The following is an 18,439-nucleotide window of genomic DNA, read 5'->3' as shown; positions in this document are numbered from 1 at the left end:
TTGGGCCCTGGATTATTTTATTTTCCAAACTTTTCTGATAAAAAAATGAACAAACATTAACTCTATCAGTTGATGATCATCAGTTGAGTATCAGTTGAGTTGTTCATGAAATGTGTTGGACGGATCCGCATTTAGTCCACCATAGATTTTATTTTAACAATAAGTAAACAGAGGTAAAATTATATAATCTAACATTGATTAGTTAAATCATCAATAATCCTAACATCCTTGGGTTATTTATTAAAAAATATCAGATTCAATTCAGACTCTGTGTTATATGCTGTGTTCAGGTGCTGCTGGGATAACTGGAAATCTGGGAATCGTTTCCTCTCAGCAGATAAATGAGTCCCCGAGGCTCAGTGAAACTAACCTGTATAAATAAAGGTTGAATGAACTGATGAGGGACCATTTGGTTAAAAAGAGAAACCTTCTCATTGTTTTATTCGTGAGAACTCAATTAGTCTAGAAGTCTCTGATCGACCTGAACGATTCAAGTTTAGTGTTTTTTTTCCAGAATTATTTTATTTTCCAAACTTTTCTCATAAAAATTAACAAACATTTACTTTATCAGTTGAAACAGTTTATAAAATGTGTTGGACGGATCCATTTTTAGTCCACCGTAGATTTTATTTTAACAATAAATAAAAAGAGGTGAAATTATATAATCTAACATCAATCAATTAAATTATCAATAATCCTAACATCCTTGGGTTATTTATTCTAAAATTTCAGATTCAATTCAGACTCTGTGTTAGATGCTGTGTTCAGGTGCTGCTGCGATAATCGGACATCTGGGTATCGTTTCCTCTCAGCAGATAAATGAGTCCCAGGTGACGACTTTTAACCCCAAATAAACATTTGGTTTTGAAGAGGACGTCCACTGGGAGACATTTGCTTTATTTTCTCATGTCCACCTGTGGAGTGAAGGACGGGTTTAAACACTTTCTGCTGCGAGGATCATCCATCAGCAGCTCCTCCACCACAATGTTGACTCCTCAAATCCTCGGCTGCCGGTGGTTTCTGGGGTTTGGATACTTTTAACCACATGAGATGCAAATGTGGCTTCAGAGACACTTTAGCGTTTCCTCTGAAGGGAAATCGTGTTTTTATTGGACTTTAGTGGGAAAGAAAGGCTTTGTAACATCCTAAAAAATGTAGAGTTTGAATTATTGCACACACACATACAAAAAATAAAAACAAAGGAGAGGTTCTAGTTCTAAATAAGTCATAAGCGTTAGTTTGTTCTTCAGAACACTACAAATTTACTACTCGTTAGGGCAAGTAGTTTTTTTAGGACACATGGTTGTTTTAGGGTACAGACATTTTTAAAGATGCTATAGTTGTTTCCGGACTTGTGTTAGTTTTAAAACATAAAGTTGTTTTAAGACGTGCAGTTTTTTATACGCCCTGTGAAAGACGGCTGTATTATGATATACGTTAGTCCCTTGATTATCGCGGGGATTACGTTCCACACACAAATAGTTGAAAAACCGCGAAGGAGGAACACTATATTTATTTGAGCATTTATATATACTAGTATATATAAATACAAGTCTAAATACATATATACAGGTCCTTCTTGTAAATGAGTCCTTGTGGCTTAATGAGACTAGCCTGTATAAATACAAAGTAGAATAGAATAGAATTCAACTTTATTGTCATTGCACATGTCACAAGTACAAAGCAACGAAATGCAGTTTGCATCTATACAGAAGTTCTTAGCAAAAAAAAGAAGAAATTGGTATATATACTACAATATACAGTAAGTTGCTTTGAATATGATATACGTATAAATATATACAGGTTGTGAGTGTACAGACTATGAACAGGTTATAAATGTGAAGGGGTATAAACAAACTATATAAAAGAAAAAATATATATATATAAGTATGTGAGTACTTATGAACAGTAGGTATTAGATTATGTGTACAGTTTGTACAGTAGTGGGCTAACAGACGAAAGTGCAGGTGGTGGTGTTTCAGTCCATGTGTTGTTGTTGTTGTGTGTATGAGAATACAGATCGTTGTTGTTCAGATGTCAGGAGGCAGAGTTCAGGAGTGTGACAGCTGTGGGGAAGAAGCTGTTCCGGTACCTGGTGGTTTTAATCCAGAGGCTCCTGTAGCGCCTCCCAGAGGGCAGGAGGGTGAAGAGTCTAAATAAATAATATTTTGTTAATAATAATAATAATAATAATCTAAATAAAGACTAAATGAAAAAGCATATATACTTTAAGGTTTTATAAACTTTTCCCACACTCTTGCAATGTTCTCAACTCTTAAACCTACATTATTTTAACAACTCACATATATGTACTGTACAGTACTGCAAAATTTTACTCACCAGCTCTGCAGCCCAGCAGCTCATCCGGTTGGGCTTGGTTCCAGTTCAGCAGACCTCCCCTGCAGCAACGAAGCCCACGGCCCCGTCCAAGTTGATGTGCACGTGGATAATTAAGCTTCAGGAAGCTTCAGGATTATTTGCGACTTTCCTGCCAGTTCTGTGAACTTAATAGATCATTACTTTTGACTTTGCGTTGCAAAACTTTCCCTCCATTTTGGCAGAAAGCTGTGGCCGGAAGCACTGTTGGCTTCTGGGAAGTGTAGTTCTTTTAATTGGCATTGCAGTATAGGCTTGTTGAAAGAAAACTACAAAATGGTGGCGCCTGTCCGAAGATTTTTTTTTTCCATTAACTTTTTATCCTGTACCGTCCCAATCCTGTGAGGAATATTAAAGTTGACAATCGTTGAAAAATCACGAAGGAGCGAGTCCACAAAAGTACAACCACGAAGTAGCATGGGACTACTGTAGTCAATGTCCGTCGGTAAACGTTCTCTTGTCTGGGTCATAATTTCTGGTTCGCTCAAGACAATTTTACTAAACTTCATACACATATGCATTATCTCAAGGTGGAGTGCCCCATACTCTTTTCATTGTTCCAGCTCCAAGGTCAAGGTCACAAATCAAGGTCAAACGTTCTTCAAGACTTTGCTTGTTCTGACCATTGCTGTAAATTGCTGTTTTGCTGTACAGTAATCTGTCATATAATGTACCACATGTGGTACTTTTAATACGATATGTGGTTATTTGAGAACACATGTTTGTTTTAGATCTCAATTATTTTAGGACAGGTAGTTTAGGACATAGGGCAATGACTAGACCTTTTTTGTTTAAAATCACGACATTTATAAACAGTATATAAAACCTTTTGATACTTTGATAGCCTAACAGCATACCCACAGCTTGGAAACCTTAGAAAACACAAAGATGATGCTAACTCACCCGGTTTTACAGATGTTGATCTAACGTTTGGTGTGGTAGCAGTTGATAGTCATCCTCAACACAGACTGTAAACAATACATAATTGCTTAAGGGCTTGCAATATTTATTGTGACTGTATATAATGTTTTTTTTTTTTTTTTTTCATAGTTTGGCGAAAAAGCTTAAAACGTGACCACTTTTGAATGTCTTTGATACTCTGGCCCATTAGGAGGCGGGTGATACGCGTTCTTTCAAGGAATGCTAGGTCCTTGATTTAATTAAACAATTTTTTTCTTTGTTTAATGTCTTTTTTTGTTGTTGTTATGCCAGATCTAAATAGTAAAGGTAAAGCAGCATGTCCATCGTTACATTAGAGATGTTTCGGTCGATCGGCCACTGATCATGATTGACCGATTTCTGTTAATATCAAAATCAGAATCATCGTCTGATACCGATCAATGCCTTTCACTGCCGATAACAAAAACCAATCACATTTGCCGAAGCCGCTCCATTTGCAGCCTGCTGAGGTCTGCTGGTATATTTATTTAAGAAATGTTTATTTGACTTTCTACACTGTTTAACCTGTTGAGAGCCTTAATGTTTTTCAATCTGTTAGTCAGTTACTGATATCAAGTACATTTAGGTGTTTTTCAGTTGTCCTTTTAACTGAATAGTTGATGTATTGTGCCGGCAACTTTTAAAATTTTTTTTTGTCTTGAAAAGGTAAATAAAAATGTTTTTGTCCAAATTAAGGTGATTTGATGGTTCCTATTTTCCAGATCGTGTAACAAGTGGCACTCATCTTAACTAAGTCAAAAAAAAATTACAGTCAATTCAATTCAAAAATTATTAATCCCAAAGGAAAATTAGTGTTTAGACATACAGCTGAAGGTGCCGGGGGATGATCCCGGTCCTCCCATTGTCACGAGCTGAGTTTTCCACCAGCTCCAAGATCTCGGCGGTCAGGTACTCGAGCACCGCCGCCAGGTTGACGGGAGTTCATCCACGGCGCCTCCTTTTCAACTCATTTGGGATTTGGGGTCGTAGCTGAGGTATTTGAGCTTATGAGATGTTAATCAGCTGCTCCTGGTTATTAAAAAAAAAAAAACCTTGTTGCCATGGTTACGCATCATAACAAATGCCCATAAGTTAAGATGTTTCAGCAAAAATCCTCCCAGCTGCACAGCATCTCATCCCAGAGTAAATAATCATCCGAAAAAAGCGATGCATTTCCAGAAAAAAGAGGAATTAAAGTTTTCAACAGCAACATCTCAGAATGAAAGTAACAGAGCTGCTCCAACGTGCAGCCATCCCGAGCGGCACAATTCTACAAGATGATTTTATATCCATGTGATCGGTATCAATGATCAGCGTCACACGTGATCCGTATCGGTGATCGGCAACAAGAAATCTGATCGGAGCATCCCTACATTACATAAATGGACCGCTCGTCGGAGTGTTACAACAAAACACTGGAGCTGAAGTAAAGTCTTACTACAACAAAAGTTATTTTTTGTTGTTGAAGTTTTCACAGATGTCTATATAATTTAGCCTTAATTTGCTGTATTGAAGGAGATGGCAAGAAGCCCAAACCAAATCTGAATAATAATAAAATGAATTCATGGAACATTGGCAGAAACAAAGTCTGGACTACAAACACAAGGAAGAAAAGCAGAAGCTGTTTGATTTGGATGCAAATCAGAAGCTATGAGTGGTTTCACAAGTCCAAACCAAGCAGGGAAACTTTATCTGTAATCGTTCACATCTGTCCATCAGCAAGGACAACAAAACGCCGCCATGACATCATCACTGTCGTGGCTGCTTGTTTCCACTGATAGAGTCCAGCATTCTTCACATGTTTCTGCCCTTCTGAGCTCCAACAGGACATATCTGTGACTCTCTGATAAACATTAGTCGTGGAAGTGTTGGGATTAAATCACTTACTGGTGATTTAGCCAAAATTTCAAGTCTTTTATTTATTTATTTGCGTTTAGCTTTCTCTGCACGCTCCAGATTTTTTTTTTTGTCTTAATCTTTTCTGGATCAAAAGCTGAACAAGACCATACCCTGACTTGAGTTTCCATATCGTTGCAGACGCAGAGCCCAAGTACCTGGTGGCGGTGCAGCCGATCCCAGCCAACGATGTGAAGAAACAGTGCACAGGTGCGTTAGCTGTACGGTTCAACCCACCCTGGAAGGTTCCTGGGGAGTCTCACTGTTCTCGAACGTTCCCCGGCAGGTAAAGTGAACCTGGAGAAGCCGCTCCACCTGGTGATCGGCTCCGTCAGCCCCACGGCAGTGCTGCTGTCCTGGGGAAACCACCTGAAGACGCCCTACGAAGGGAACGTCATGAACGAGTGTCTGGAGGATGGGTGAGTGTCTTTAAACTTTCGTAAAGAAACTCAATTTGTTTCTTGAGTTTATTTGTTTTTTATGTTTGTCTCTAAAGAATTCACTGCCCAGTCAGGGGGCGATGACCAGGAAAGGTTGGACTGCTACCGTGTTCCACGTTCATGACCGAAAACTGTTGGGAACTTGTGATTTCTGATTATTTCAAAAGCTTCTTTGTCCAGCTGCTTCTATCCAATCAAGATGATGAATTATGACTCTGCAAACGGCTGCTGTTGTGTTTGAACCCTTCGGCTGTGTTGAGAGATCCTACACGGACTTTTTCCCGCCTCCTACGGCACACTTTTTTTCCCGCCCTGTCCGACGGGTTGGAGAAAGCGTTGGAAATCTTGAGCCAGCAGTCCTCCGTTAGCTCCTATTAAAGCTAACGTCAGCTCCTTCTGCAGAGTGTTTGGCTTCAGCCTGAGATGTTTTGGACCCCTGCTCTGAAAAACACAACTTTCAGAGAGTGAAAGTGGAGATGGAGCGGTTACGCGGCCAGAATTAACAACATCGTTGTTTCCACGCTGAGGTCACGGCGGCTGCAGGCAGCCAGAGAGAAACCACACGGCTATGTTTGTCATTCACGTGTCCAACCTCACCGTCTTGTTAACCCGACACCTTCAGAGCTGCAGCCGGTTTGACAAGACCCAGACCTGCAACTACAGTTTTCAGTGGGTCCTAGATCATTCTTCAGATTCATCAGAACATTTGTTGATGAAACATCTGGTTCTGATTGGTTCTGAGGTGTTAGTTTACAAGATTCTGCCTAACCCCTCGGAGTTCAAGTTCTTCAACAATATAAAGTCTGACATTATGTTGTTAATATTTAAAGTAGTTATTGAAGATGTGGAAATAATACTGGGTGTTTTATGGTATAACAATCATCTATTAAAGACTTTTCCTGACTTCTGTAGCTCTGAGTTTTTCTAAACTCTTAGCTTTTGTTTCCCCACATTTACTCTCAGCTTTAATCTTAAAAATGAAAAAAAAATTTAACAACAAGATAAAAGTAATTTTCTGCTTAAATATAGATTAGACGCCTAAATGACTGCTGAACTTTGCTGAATAAGTTGAAACTGAGCTGAAAGCTAAAATGTGCAAAATGCTAGTTAAAAGAAGCAAAGTGCTAATTTAAAGTGCCAAAAATACTAGCCAAAAGTAGCAAAATACTAGGGTAAAGGAGCAAACGCTAGCTAAAACCTAAAAGCAGCGAAGCACTAGCTTAAAGTAACAAGTCACTAGCTAAAAGTAGTAAAATGCTAACTTAAATAAGCAAAACACTATCAAACTCTAAAACAAGTAAGCTGCAAACTAAAAATCCAAAATTCTAGCTAAAAGTAGTAAAATTATAGCTAAAATATGCTAAATGAAAGTTAAAAGTAGTAAATGACTAGGTGCAATTATAAGTGCCTAAAAGCTAAGTAAACATATAAGGATACAAACTGCTATCTAAAAGCTAAAGTAGCAAAGTGCTAGTTAAATGTCACAAAACACTAGATAAAAGTTTATTATTGCTAAGTAAAAATAGCAAACCCCCTAAAAATTGCCCCTAAAAGCTAGTTGGGTAGAGATTTAAAAGACCAAGAGTAAAAGCCTGAGGAACACCGTACATCCAGTCCTATGAAAAATAAATTCCACCTTCCTTTGGATCTTTTTCATTTATTTTCCAAAATATTGATGTGTTGGAATCTGGAGTGTGTTTTTGTTCTTTTGAGGTTAAATGTAAATCATTTTAGAATTTGTTAAAGACCACATCTGTTCATTATGTTCTAAAAACAAGGAACCGAATTACATAAGCAATTTATCCACATTTAAAACTAAAAACCAAAAGGACCGAGCACTGGACCCTGAGCAACCCCATAAGTGATTTTTTTTTCATCCGATTGTGTGGATTTGTCTTCATTAATCCTTCAGCCAGTTATGAATAATGATCTTATGTCCTCCTTCAGGTTTTACACAATCCGCTACAGAGAGAGGAACAGGAAGTGGATCTACCAGACGTGTCCAACCAGTGACACGGTGGTGGATAACCTGAAGCCCAACACCCCATATGAGTTTGGTGTTCGCTCCAATAAGGACAACCGGAGCGGCATGTGGAGCAAACCGGTCATCCACAACACCAACACGGGCAGTAAGGAATGCTCTTTCCACCAATCAGAGAATGTTTACCATCTTCATTATTTCACTTTCCAGGAAGAAACTGTGAATAATCATCATTTCTTTCTCTTTGTCTTATTATTCTTTACCAAAACGTGCTACTGGAAGTATTTTTCTTCTAGATTTTTTTTCTTGAAATAACTGAGCTGTTTATTTTGTCTGCAATGATGTAATTTAGACTTTTTCTTAATGTTACAGATAAAAACGCTCAGCAGCCGTACAAGCAGCACCATTCTCTATCAAAGACGATGGTATGTGACCTGCTGCACGTAGAGGCTGATGTGTTCAGACGTCACTTAAATTATCAAAGCTGAACTAAACCTCACACATGAAGGGATCTAAAGAAAGTCTAGTCGGCCTGTTCTTTCATTCAACAGGAGGCGTACGTTTCAAAAAACTATTTTACCTTTGCAGGATTTGTAAGTGTGGTGGCAACAATTCGTGAAGATTTTTAATCAAATATTTAATGGTAGCTCTTCCAGTTACAGACACAGATACATTTGCACAATCCTTCCTACTTTCTGCAGGATTTAAAGCATCTTTACAGCAATGGTTCATGCAACAGTTAGCGCACCTGTTTAACATCATTTTATCGTTCATGCCTTTGGTTTTTCTTTTGCAGAAACCACGGCCCTTCCTCCCTGTTCGCCCTGGTAAGCTTTCTGAATAAACGCTTATCTGGTTGTAGCCCTCTGTGGTGATGACAAAAAGTCAGGGGGTGAATTGTAATTTTTAATAATGGCTGATTTGTTTGCAGCTCTGCACAACAGCACAAGACCTCAACACTCCTCTTTGACCAAATTCCCTGGTTTCCCAGGCTCTCCACGCACCTCATTTGGTGATTATCTCCAATTTGTTCCTTCCTTTATGCTTTTTTTAGGGTAGCAGAGTCGTGTTTATGGACCTCACAGGCTCCCAGAGCGGTTCAACTGATAAAAATAGTGATTTAAAGAAAGACCCTTTATCAGTTGAGCCGGAGCTGCAGTTACTTCTTCAGAACCTTTCAGCTCTGGAGGTTCTTGATTTTCTGCTCCTGTTCTTCACCTCATAAAACAGAGTACTGTTTCCTACAGAGTCGCCTGAGAGCCAGCAGGAAACTCTCCCTCTGCCGGGCTCTGAGCCCAAACTTACCTCCGAGTCGCCTGGTAACCAGATAGACGCTCTTTTGTTTTTTTAACCATCAGCTTCACTCATTCATGCAGCTGGGAGGGGGCGGGGCCAGGGCCTGCAGCTGCTGTGATTGGCTGCACGTTAGCATGCACAGAGTCAGAAAGTCGATACCTGGAGGTGACGTCGCAGAGGAGGAGTAAGTTGACTTGGCCCCACCCACTCCGACAGCAGGGTCATGTGACCACAGTCATGCTTCAGCATCCATCAACTGCCGTTTATCTCCACATCATCTCTGTCACTTTGCCCTTTTTCTGTCTTTTTATACCTTAATTCTCTTTTTTTCTCCTGAGGCAACAGGCAACACAAACAATACGTTTGTAGAAAGTATTGGCCTCATTATTGTTGGGGAAAAAACAACTTTAGACTTTAGCATTGCTACAAAAACCAACAGATTCATTCCCATTCAGTCAGTTTGTGGCTCTTGAGCTGAACCGATCCTCAGACTCTGTGAATACCTCAGAAAACACATAAATCTACAGTTTCCAGAGAATACTTCTTAAACTTCTTATAGTTTCACTTGAGTCATCCAACAGATGTAGGTTATGACATCTTTGGTTCAGTAAGAAACTTATCACAGGACACTAACAGAACTGGTCCAAAGGTCCTAGGTCATTTTGAATTTGGTGTGCAAAAGAAGGTCATTCTGAAGAGATGAATCTGCAGGTAGAATGAACTTCCTGCTTTGGTAGACTCGTTCCACCATCATGAAGTCACTGCTGAGAACAGTTCTAGACTGAGATTGCCTTGTTTGTAGGGATGGCAGAAACAAACAAGGTTCTTAAAAGGAAGCCAGTGGCCCAAACATCTGCTTAAGACCCAGAAATCTCTTTTTAGGCAGCATTAGGACCAGAATTGGACATCCGTGTTGTAGACAAATGAAACATTTTCACTCGAGGCCTAAATGTTCTATCTTCTGTTTCCATCTCCATCCATCTGTCCATCTGTTCTCATCATAAAGAGAAGGAAATAATGATCAGATCTTTAGCTGATTCTGTAGGTTTATCCACTTACAAATAAACAAGAAGTAATAAAGTAATGAGTATTTGATCTTCAAACAAAACTTGACTAGATGGTTTTCTGGTTTCTACACATCTCAGGAGGGAAACTAAATCCTTCAAGCTTCAGGTCCTCCACAGACTTTCTATAAGACTGAGGTTTGGGGACTGGCTCGGTCGCTACAGAACCTTAGTGCGTTGTCTTTAGCTACTTTTGTTGCCTTGGCGGGATGTTTTCATTGTTCTGCTGGAACCCATTCACAACCAGTTTTTATTTTTCTGGCTGAGGGAAGAATGTTCTAGTCCAAGATTTATGATACATGTCCCCGTCCAATGGTGGTGAAGACCTCCTGTACCTTTAGCAGAAAAACTGCCCCAAATCATAGTGTTTCCACCTCCGTACCTAACAGAGGGGATGGTGTTCTTTGAGCCGTAGTGAACTACGTCCAGTTGACGCCAAAGAGCTGGCTTCTGGTCTCATCTGACCCCAGAACTTTCTCTTAAGCCTTCAGTGAAATGTTTATGGGTTCCCTGGAAAACTGACCTGAGTACATGGGTCTTCTTCAGCAGTGGCACCTTCAGTCCATCACAATGTAGTGTGGTACCAATAGTGTTTTTACTGATTCCTCCTGTGTAGTTAAGGATGGATCTCTCAGCCTTCTCAACATTATTTATAGTCCATGTGGAAGATGTTACATGCAGCTCTGGACTCAGGACCACTGATAGCTTTTTTTTATGAAAAATGGCATCAACAGTTTCTCCTAAGCTTCTTGCTGATAGGCCGTGGTCCACTCCAGGCTTGTTCAGATATACAGTCTGATCATTGCAGTCCCCTGACAGACCTTTGGTCTGATCAGTGGTTAGTATGGAAGGAATCTGTAGATAAATGGGCTTCACAATCAAAACTAACTGAAATCAGAACGGTCTAATTAGTTGGTTGGCTGCAAATCTATTTGTAACTTTTCTATAACGTCCAACAAAGTTAAAGTCGGGCCCACTGGATGGGTTCATTTTGTTGAAACGTTTCGTCTTTCATCCAAAAGAGTTAATCAATCCGAGGAGCTGCAACAAACAGTCTCATGAACAGCTCCTTCCCATAGTGGGCCAACCAGTTTGATGGTGCTCAGATGGTTTCTGTAGTCCGCCCTCTCCCCCGCCGACTCGTTTGAGGCAGTCATGGCCAAAGTGGTTCAAAACATCCTGATTCATGCTCAATAATTAAGTCAGGTCCTCTGACGCTTTCTTTTCTTTAATTATTTTTTTTTGTGTTGAGTTTTGTCTCTATTCAAATGGAACAACAAGTGGACAAACGTCGAAGTTTAGTAGAAGATCAGATCATTATTTCCCTCACTGTATCTGCATCATGTTACCTCAGACTGCATGACAGGACTGCATGTCAGTCCGTTCAGATGTGTTGAGACTTTCCTTCTGGTAAAAAGACAGCTCAAGTTGTTCTACTAAACCCTCTTCAAGTACATTTCTAAAATTTCTGTACTTCTATAGTATTGTTACTGGGACCAGAAGTTAAACATCTGGACTGTTTTCTAGTTCATTATACCAGAATTTTGTAAATTATTTGGAAATGAATGTAGGGGGAAAAAAAATAAATCTGTTCTTAAATTGGATCCAGACGAGGAGGATGTTCTTCACAGTTTAAAACCCAACGAGTCTCAGTTCTCGGAGCTGTCTGAAGGAAAGTCTGAAGTTACGTGTCTGGACGGAAATGATCAAAGTTCAGTCAGTCGGGAACCAGAACTGTCTTCTTGGTTCTGATCAGTCGGATCACTGTACCTCTCTCCTCTCAGGAAACACTTTTAGGACCAACAGAACCCGACTGGCAGATCGTCTGACTCCTGCCATCCCCAAACTCCAGCCCACCACCTCTGCCACTACCACCACAACCACCACAACAACAACCATCACCACCACCACCTCTCTAATCAGCACCACTTCCTCCCCCACCACTATATTATCTTCCAATGGTGGCTCACTTCCTGGGCAGAGCACTAAGGCCTCTCCCACTCGTGCGCCCGAGAAGCGTCCCAATCCTGCGGGTAATTTCCACCTACAGCTTTCACCTTCTGTTAAGCTCCTGATTACCATTGACTCCACTTCTTTTTTTTTTTTACACAGGATGACTGTTTCTGGTTTTAACTTTTCAGGATGTGCACCAACTCACAAGTTATAAAATGTTTTGTTTTTTGGAGTATTTAAACACATTTTCCTCACACAGCTGTCCTCAGATCACAAGATGGCTCCTCGCTGCTCAGATCAGCACTAGCCAATGAGAGAGCCAAAGCTAACACTTGGGGTAAAGATCTGCTTACTGTCTAGCAGTCGTCTGTCTGCTCCTTCTGTCCAGTGTTTTTTGTCCACAGGTCTGGCTGCTCCACTCATTTTAGACTCATCTCATTCAGCATCTGCATGCAACACCGTCTTGAGGTTTCCATAGATCGTTGAAGACTCGTCATAATCCTTCATTTATCCATTTACAGACATGGATAAATGGATCCATTCATTAAAAAAACACACACACACAAAGGTCACTGAAATGACTAATAAAAGTAATAAAAAGAAAAAATATTATGTCAACTAATGATCAGTCTTTACTTAAAAATTTTGGTTCAAGAAAATATACTTATATAAAAACAACTAATGAAAGTGACCTTGACTAAAAGATGGTACCCTTAACATTTCGTTGCACAACTTTTCGAGGCAATCACTGTGACCAAGTGATTTTTGTAACTCTCTCTGCTCTCTTGCTAAAAAGTTCCTCTTTTGTCTCATCTGTCCAAAGGACATTCTTCAAGAAGCTTTGTGACTTGCCTTTTAGCAAATTCCAGTCTAGCTTTTTATGGTTGGGTGTCCTCCTTGGACGTCTTCAATTAGGTCCACTTTGGCGCAAACAATGACAACTGGTGCAATCTGACATGATGAAACTTAACCTTTGAGTTCACCAATAATATATATAGAAGTTCTTCTGGGCTCTTTGGTTACAATTCATATTATCTGTCTCTTTAATTTGTCACCAGTTTTCCTCTTGTGGACACGTCCAGGGAGGTTGTCTTCAGTCCGGTGGACCTTAAACCTTAAAATAATCTGTGCAGCTATGGTCGCAGGAACATCAAGCTGCTTAGAGATTATCTTATAGTCTTTACCTTTACCAAGCTGCTCAATAATTTTCTTTCCAAGTTTCCAAGACAGCTCTGTTTTTAGCTTTCTGTGCTCCATGTCCAGTGTGATACATACCGTGATACCAAACAGAACAGTGACTACTTTTCACCTTTAAATAGGTAGACTGACTGATTATATGATTGAAGACACATGTGATGCTAATAACAGGACCCACTTTAATTTAACATGTCCCTGTGAGTTTCAGAATTTTATAGAGGTACCATCCTTTTTAGGGGCTATGATGGGGTAGAGGTAGGTCAGCCGACCTGGGACCAGAAAGTTGTGGTTCGACAGCCATTCCCGCATGTCGTGTTGCTTCTGAGCAAGACACCCATTCTCTAATTGCTCCCCGGGCGCCTACATAGCTGTCCAGTGGTCCACCTGGGTGTATCCCAGGTGTAATGGGTTAAATGCAGATAACTAATTTTGCCATTGTATGGGAACATACAATGATGACAATCTCAAACTTCCCTTCCCATCCCTTCTCTTTTTGTCAAGGTCAGTTTTAATATATCTGTTGACCCAGTTTCATGGTATTTCAGAGACCTATCTGTTTTTTCCTTTAAGGAATTACTCCATGTCTGTTTTACACCAATTAAACAACATCCGAGGGTTCATCACTAACGCCTCAGGGCTTCTTTTCCATCCCAGATAAAGAACACATAATGAAGGCCCTCTGCAACTGTTTCTGATTTTTTTTCTAGGTCCAAGCAGCAACAGAAACATGAACCCTTCACTGCCTTTGAAACCCTACAGCCCAGCAGCGTCCTCAGTGTCCAGATCTATGAGGCCTGGATCGAGAAACCCCCTCTATCCATTCTCTAACGGCTTCAGACAAACCCACTCATCCTCTAGTTCCAGTAACTCGTTCCCGTCCTCAGGGATACTTGGGGGTAATCCTCCTCCCGTCTTTTTCTTCTCACATTTCTCCCTCAGGCTAACACTTTAGCTCCTTCTGACATCAATGATCCTACTGATTACACATCTGTCTGATAGATCAAACACCCAGCAGTTTCCTGACCATTACCAAGAAACTGACTTTAGGTAAAAGAGTGCTTCAGAACAGTAAATGTAGTTGTAACATCAGATATTCTGTTTATGGTTAGACATGAATTTTATCTTAGATGACTTGCATCAGGCATTATTAACAGAAAACCTGAAGGTGTCCTCACTTTAATACACATCTGGAAAACAGTTTGATACTTTTGCTTGCTGACTTCCATGATGTCAAACTCACTGTTGGCTGTTAAATGAACCTCACAGTTGAACAACCAAACAAGTCTGCTTTCTTTTAGTGTTTGAAACGTTTTTGATCAATTTATTGATATTCTAAACATCCCAGGTGGCATCTGAAATGGTTACCTTATAATTATTTTTCCAGTTTGAGAAATTCCAGCTCTGAGATGGGCTACATGAAAACATCTTCTAAAATGTTTGTAGATGGAAGTATAGATTTCCCCATGACAATTCATTCTGCTATGAAGGCCGGCATGCAGTTACATTTATTTAACACAGTTCATGTAGAACTTACTGTCAGGCTAAAGTGAGACGAACAGACAAACATACTGAATGGAGACTGAGTTCTGAAGTTTGTCCGGACTGTGAGTCACTGGGATGCTGCACCTCACATCAAACCTCAAAATTCAAAGCTTCAAATTCCCAACCTCTAAATTCTAACCTTTAAGTCCCAACCTTTAAGTTCCAGCCTCCATGTCACAACCTCTAAGTTCTAACCTCTAAGTCCCAACTTTTAAGTTTCAGCCCCCAACTCCCAACATCTAAGTTCTACTCTTTAAGTCCCAACGCCCAAGTCACAACTTCCAAGTTCCAACCTCAAAGTTCCAACCTTTAAGTTCCAACCTCCAAGTTGCAATCTCCAAGTCCCAATCTCCAAGTCCTAACCTCCAAGCCAACACCTTTAAGTCCTAACCTTTAAGTACCAACTTTTAAGTTTCAGCCTTGAAGTCCCAACATCTAAGTTCTAACATTTAAGTCCCAAGTCCCAACTTTTAAGTTTCAGCCTCCAAGTCCCAACATCTAAGTTCTAACCTTTAAGTCCCAACCTCCAAGTCCCAACCTTTAAGTTCCAGCCTCAAAGTCCTCACCTTCAAATTCCAACTTCCAAGTCCCAACCTCCATATTTCCAATTTAAAGTTCCAGCTTCCAAGACCCTACCTCGGAGTCCTAACCTTTTAAGGCTCGGCTTCCAAACATCAATCCCCAAGTCCCAACCTTTAAATTCCAACCTCCAAGTCCTAACCTTGAAGTTCCAGCCTTGAAGTTCCAGCTTCCAAGTCCCAACTTCTAAGCATCAAACACCAAGTTCCAACCTCTAAGTTCAAACCTTGAAGTCCCAACCTTCAAACTGCAACCTCCAAGTCCCAACATCTAAGTTCTACTCTTTAAGTCCCAACGCCCAAGTCACAACTTCCAAGTTCCAACCTTTAAGTTCCAACCTCCAAGTCCCAATCTCCAAGTCCTAACCTCCAAGCCAACACCTTTAAGTCCTAACCTTTAAGTACCAACTTTTAAGTTTCAGCCTTGAAGTCCCAACATCTAAGTTTTAACATTTAAGTCCCAAGTCCCAACTTTTAAGTTTCAGCCTCCAAGTCCCAAAATCTAAGTTCTAACCTTTAAGTCCCAACCTCCAAGTCCCAACCTTTAAGTTCCAGCCTCAAAGTCCTCACCTTCAAATTCCAACTTCCAAGTCCCAACCTCCAAATTCCCACTTTAAAGTCCCAACCTTGAAGTTCCAGCTTCCAAGACCCTACCTCGGAGTCCTAACCTTTTAAGGCTCGGCTTCCAAACATCATTCCCCAAGTCCCAACCTTTAAATTCCAACCTCCAAGTCCTAATCTTGAAGTTCCAGCCTTGAAGTTCCAGCTTCCAAGTCCCAAGTTCTAAGCATCAAACACCAAGTTCCAACCTCTAAGTTCAAACCTTGAAGTCCCAACCTTCAAACTGCAACCTCCAAGTCTCAACCTTCAAATTACAACTTCCAAGTCCAACCTCAAAGTCACCACAGCCAAACTATTAACCTTCAAGTTCTAACCTCACAGTCCAAATCTCAAAGTGCTAAGCTTCCAATATCAAACGGCAAGTCCCATGTTTCATGTCCAATAATACAGTTTTACTGGTTTTGTTTACTGGCATTCGTTTAGGGTTCAGTGAGACTGAAACAGAAAATTTTACTATTCTCCCACAATTTGAGCCTCCAACTAGTCTCTAACTAGTCTCCAACAGTGGCAGCCCAGTGAGATCCTACATTAAACCATTGAATTGATCATAGCAACTGTTCTTGCAGACCTCTATTCTGGACTGTCTTTGAAACAATAGAATGATGAGTTTTACTGAACATGTCACATCTTTTTTTTTAATTATTTAGGGGAATTTTCTTCTTGATTATAAATAAATAAAGGAAGCTCACTGTCCAACATAAGGAATGAACTCAAATCCCGTGATTCTGTAATGTTAACCACACATGCTGTAAAGAACAAGATTGCCACTACAGGAAGACCCATCTGAACTGACCATGTCCTGTAAAAGATTGACATTATGACAACTGATTTTTAGTTTTAAAGCTTCAGGGTGACAGTTTTAAAAGTCAGATCCTCTGTCATAAAATATATATTACTCTTTAAAAACAGTTCTTTTAAAAATATCCCATTCCCCTTGTCTTGAAATAAAACATTCAACAGAGACCAAAGCAGCGTCAGGCTGAAACCTGACTATTTCTGCTGTAAAGGGTTCTGGCAAGTGTTGGAGCCACAACAGCTCATCAAAAAGCTGCTGTTTTGATCTCTTCTAATGTTTATTTCATATAGGTTTGGACATAAAAAGATCTATGTGTAGATATAAACCAGTCTGATAAAATGTCTGAAGACGAGCAGTTTCTCTTTAGTTTTCTTTTTCTATCAAGTTTGGGAACACAGCAGCTAAAATGTTTAAAACTATTTTTGAAGGCATTCTTTAAACTGAGTGTCTATAAATCTGACAATCATCTACTGACAGGACTAAAAGAGACCAGATGCATTCTGCAGAAACTCAAAGATTTGTCTGCTCTTTAACTTATCACTGCCATCTTTGGTGTCCCAGAAGGATTCCTGGAAAATATAGATATTAAAAAAAAAGATTGAAGTTATGTTGGGCCATGTTAAAGAACATTGTGATTTTGTCCAGATCAGATTCGGTCCAGATCCCAGGCTGTGCCTGTGCCTGTGCCTGACACCATAGGGACACTTTAGTGGTTTGTGTTTGACACCTTTAAAATCCTGAAGTTCGGAAAAGACTGGGTCCTTCAGAAGGTCTTGGTTGGTTGTTCTTGTGTTGGGTTCAGTTCTCAGAAACAGATTCTATCCCCTCCTAACACTCAGTTTTCTCCCTGCAGTAAATGGACAGCCACACCGGGGCCTTTCCCCACCCAAACCGGCCTTATGGTTCAGAACTCGACTGGGTAAAAAGTCCTTGTTTGTCCATCTGTGTCTCATCATTAACCCTCCAGTCGCTTTGCAGCATTGTTCATTTCTACTGCAGCTCATGTTGGTGTTTAATGTCCACATTCGCTGTGTGTATTAATCCTTTTTCTGTTCATCATTCTTCCCATCATCCATTTGTCCATCCATGTCCATCCATGCCACCTGTTGTTCTCCATGTTTCAGCCTCCAGTCAAGCTTCTGCTGGGCTCAGCAAAGCTTCTGGCCGAAGGTCGTTCAAATAATCAAGATGTTGATTATTTGACTTGGTTTCATAAACGCTTTGTGTGCTGATGGTGGGTGTTATTCTGCTGGGGTTCTGATTTCTGCCTTAAGAGATAATGAGCGCCATCATACTAACACAGTTAGTTGAAGTTTTCAACTAACTTTATCAGTTTTGAGGCAATACCAGTTTTTGGGATGGAACACCTTAAAAAAAACTTTACTCATTTTAAGTGAAAGCAGATGACTCCAATAGTAAATCTGCTGGTTTAAACCAAAAAATGGGCACCCTAGTTACCATTAGATTTCCATTAGTTTCCATTAGATTACCATTGCTAATCAATATTTCACCATTGCTTATCAATATATTATCATTAGTTACCATTATCTTGCCAGTGGTTATCAATACATCACCACTGGTTATTATATTACCATTAGTTATTAATATATCACCATTAATTACCATTATATCACCACTGATTATAATTGTAATACCATTGGTTATTAATACATCACCATTGGTTATCATTATATTGCCACTGGTTATCAATGCATCACCATTGGTTATCATTACATTACCATTAGTTACCATTATATCAC

The 18,439-nt window shown here is 40.0% G+C and overlaps 1 protein-coding gene across 1 annotated transcript in view; it reads left to right on the top strand.

The window, feature by feature from the left end:
- LOC119428906 (target of Nesh-SH3) overlaps positions 1-18,439 on the top strand; it is a 47,851-nt gene that overhangs the window by 9,850 nt on the left and 19,562 nt on the right. Inside the window, exons 3-13 of the mRNA XM_037696604.1 lie at positions 5,353-5,421; positions 5,498-5,630; positions 7,599-7,777; positions 8,005-8,057; positions 8,429-8,459; positions 8,564-8,644; positions 8,880-8,951; positions 11,777-12,025; positions 12,205-12,282; positions 13,850-14,038; positions 17,533-17,598. Of these exons, the coding sequence (XP_037552532.1) occupies positions 5,353-5,421; positions 5,498-5,630; positions 7,599-7,777; positions 8,005-8,057; positions 8,429-8,459; positions 8,564-8,644; positions 8,880-8,951; positions 11,777-12,025; positions 12,205-12,282; positions 13,850-14,038; positions 17,533-17,598 (1,200 nt within the window). The remainder of the gene's footprint in view (positions 1-5,352; positions 5,422-5,497; positions 5,631-7,598; positions 7,778-8,004; positions 8,058-8,428; positions 8,460-8,563; positions 8,645-8,879; positions 8,952-11,776; positions 12,026-12,204; positions 12,283-13,849; positions 14,039-17,532; positions 17,599-18,439) is intronic.

The sequence above is a fragment of the Nematolebias whitei genome, chromosome 23 (assembly GCF_014905685.2).
Source record: "Nematolebias whitei isolate Nwh7 chromosome 23, NemWhi1, whole genome shotgun sequence".
Lineage (NCBI taxonomy): Eukaryota > Metazoa > Chordata > Actinopteri > Cyprinodontiformes > Rivulidae > Nematolebias > Nematolebias whitei.
Note: the sequence above shows the minus strand (reverse complement) of the source record. Positions and strands in the feature narration are given on the sequence as shown.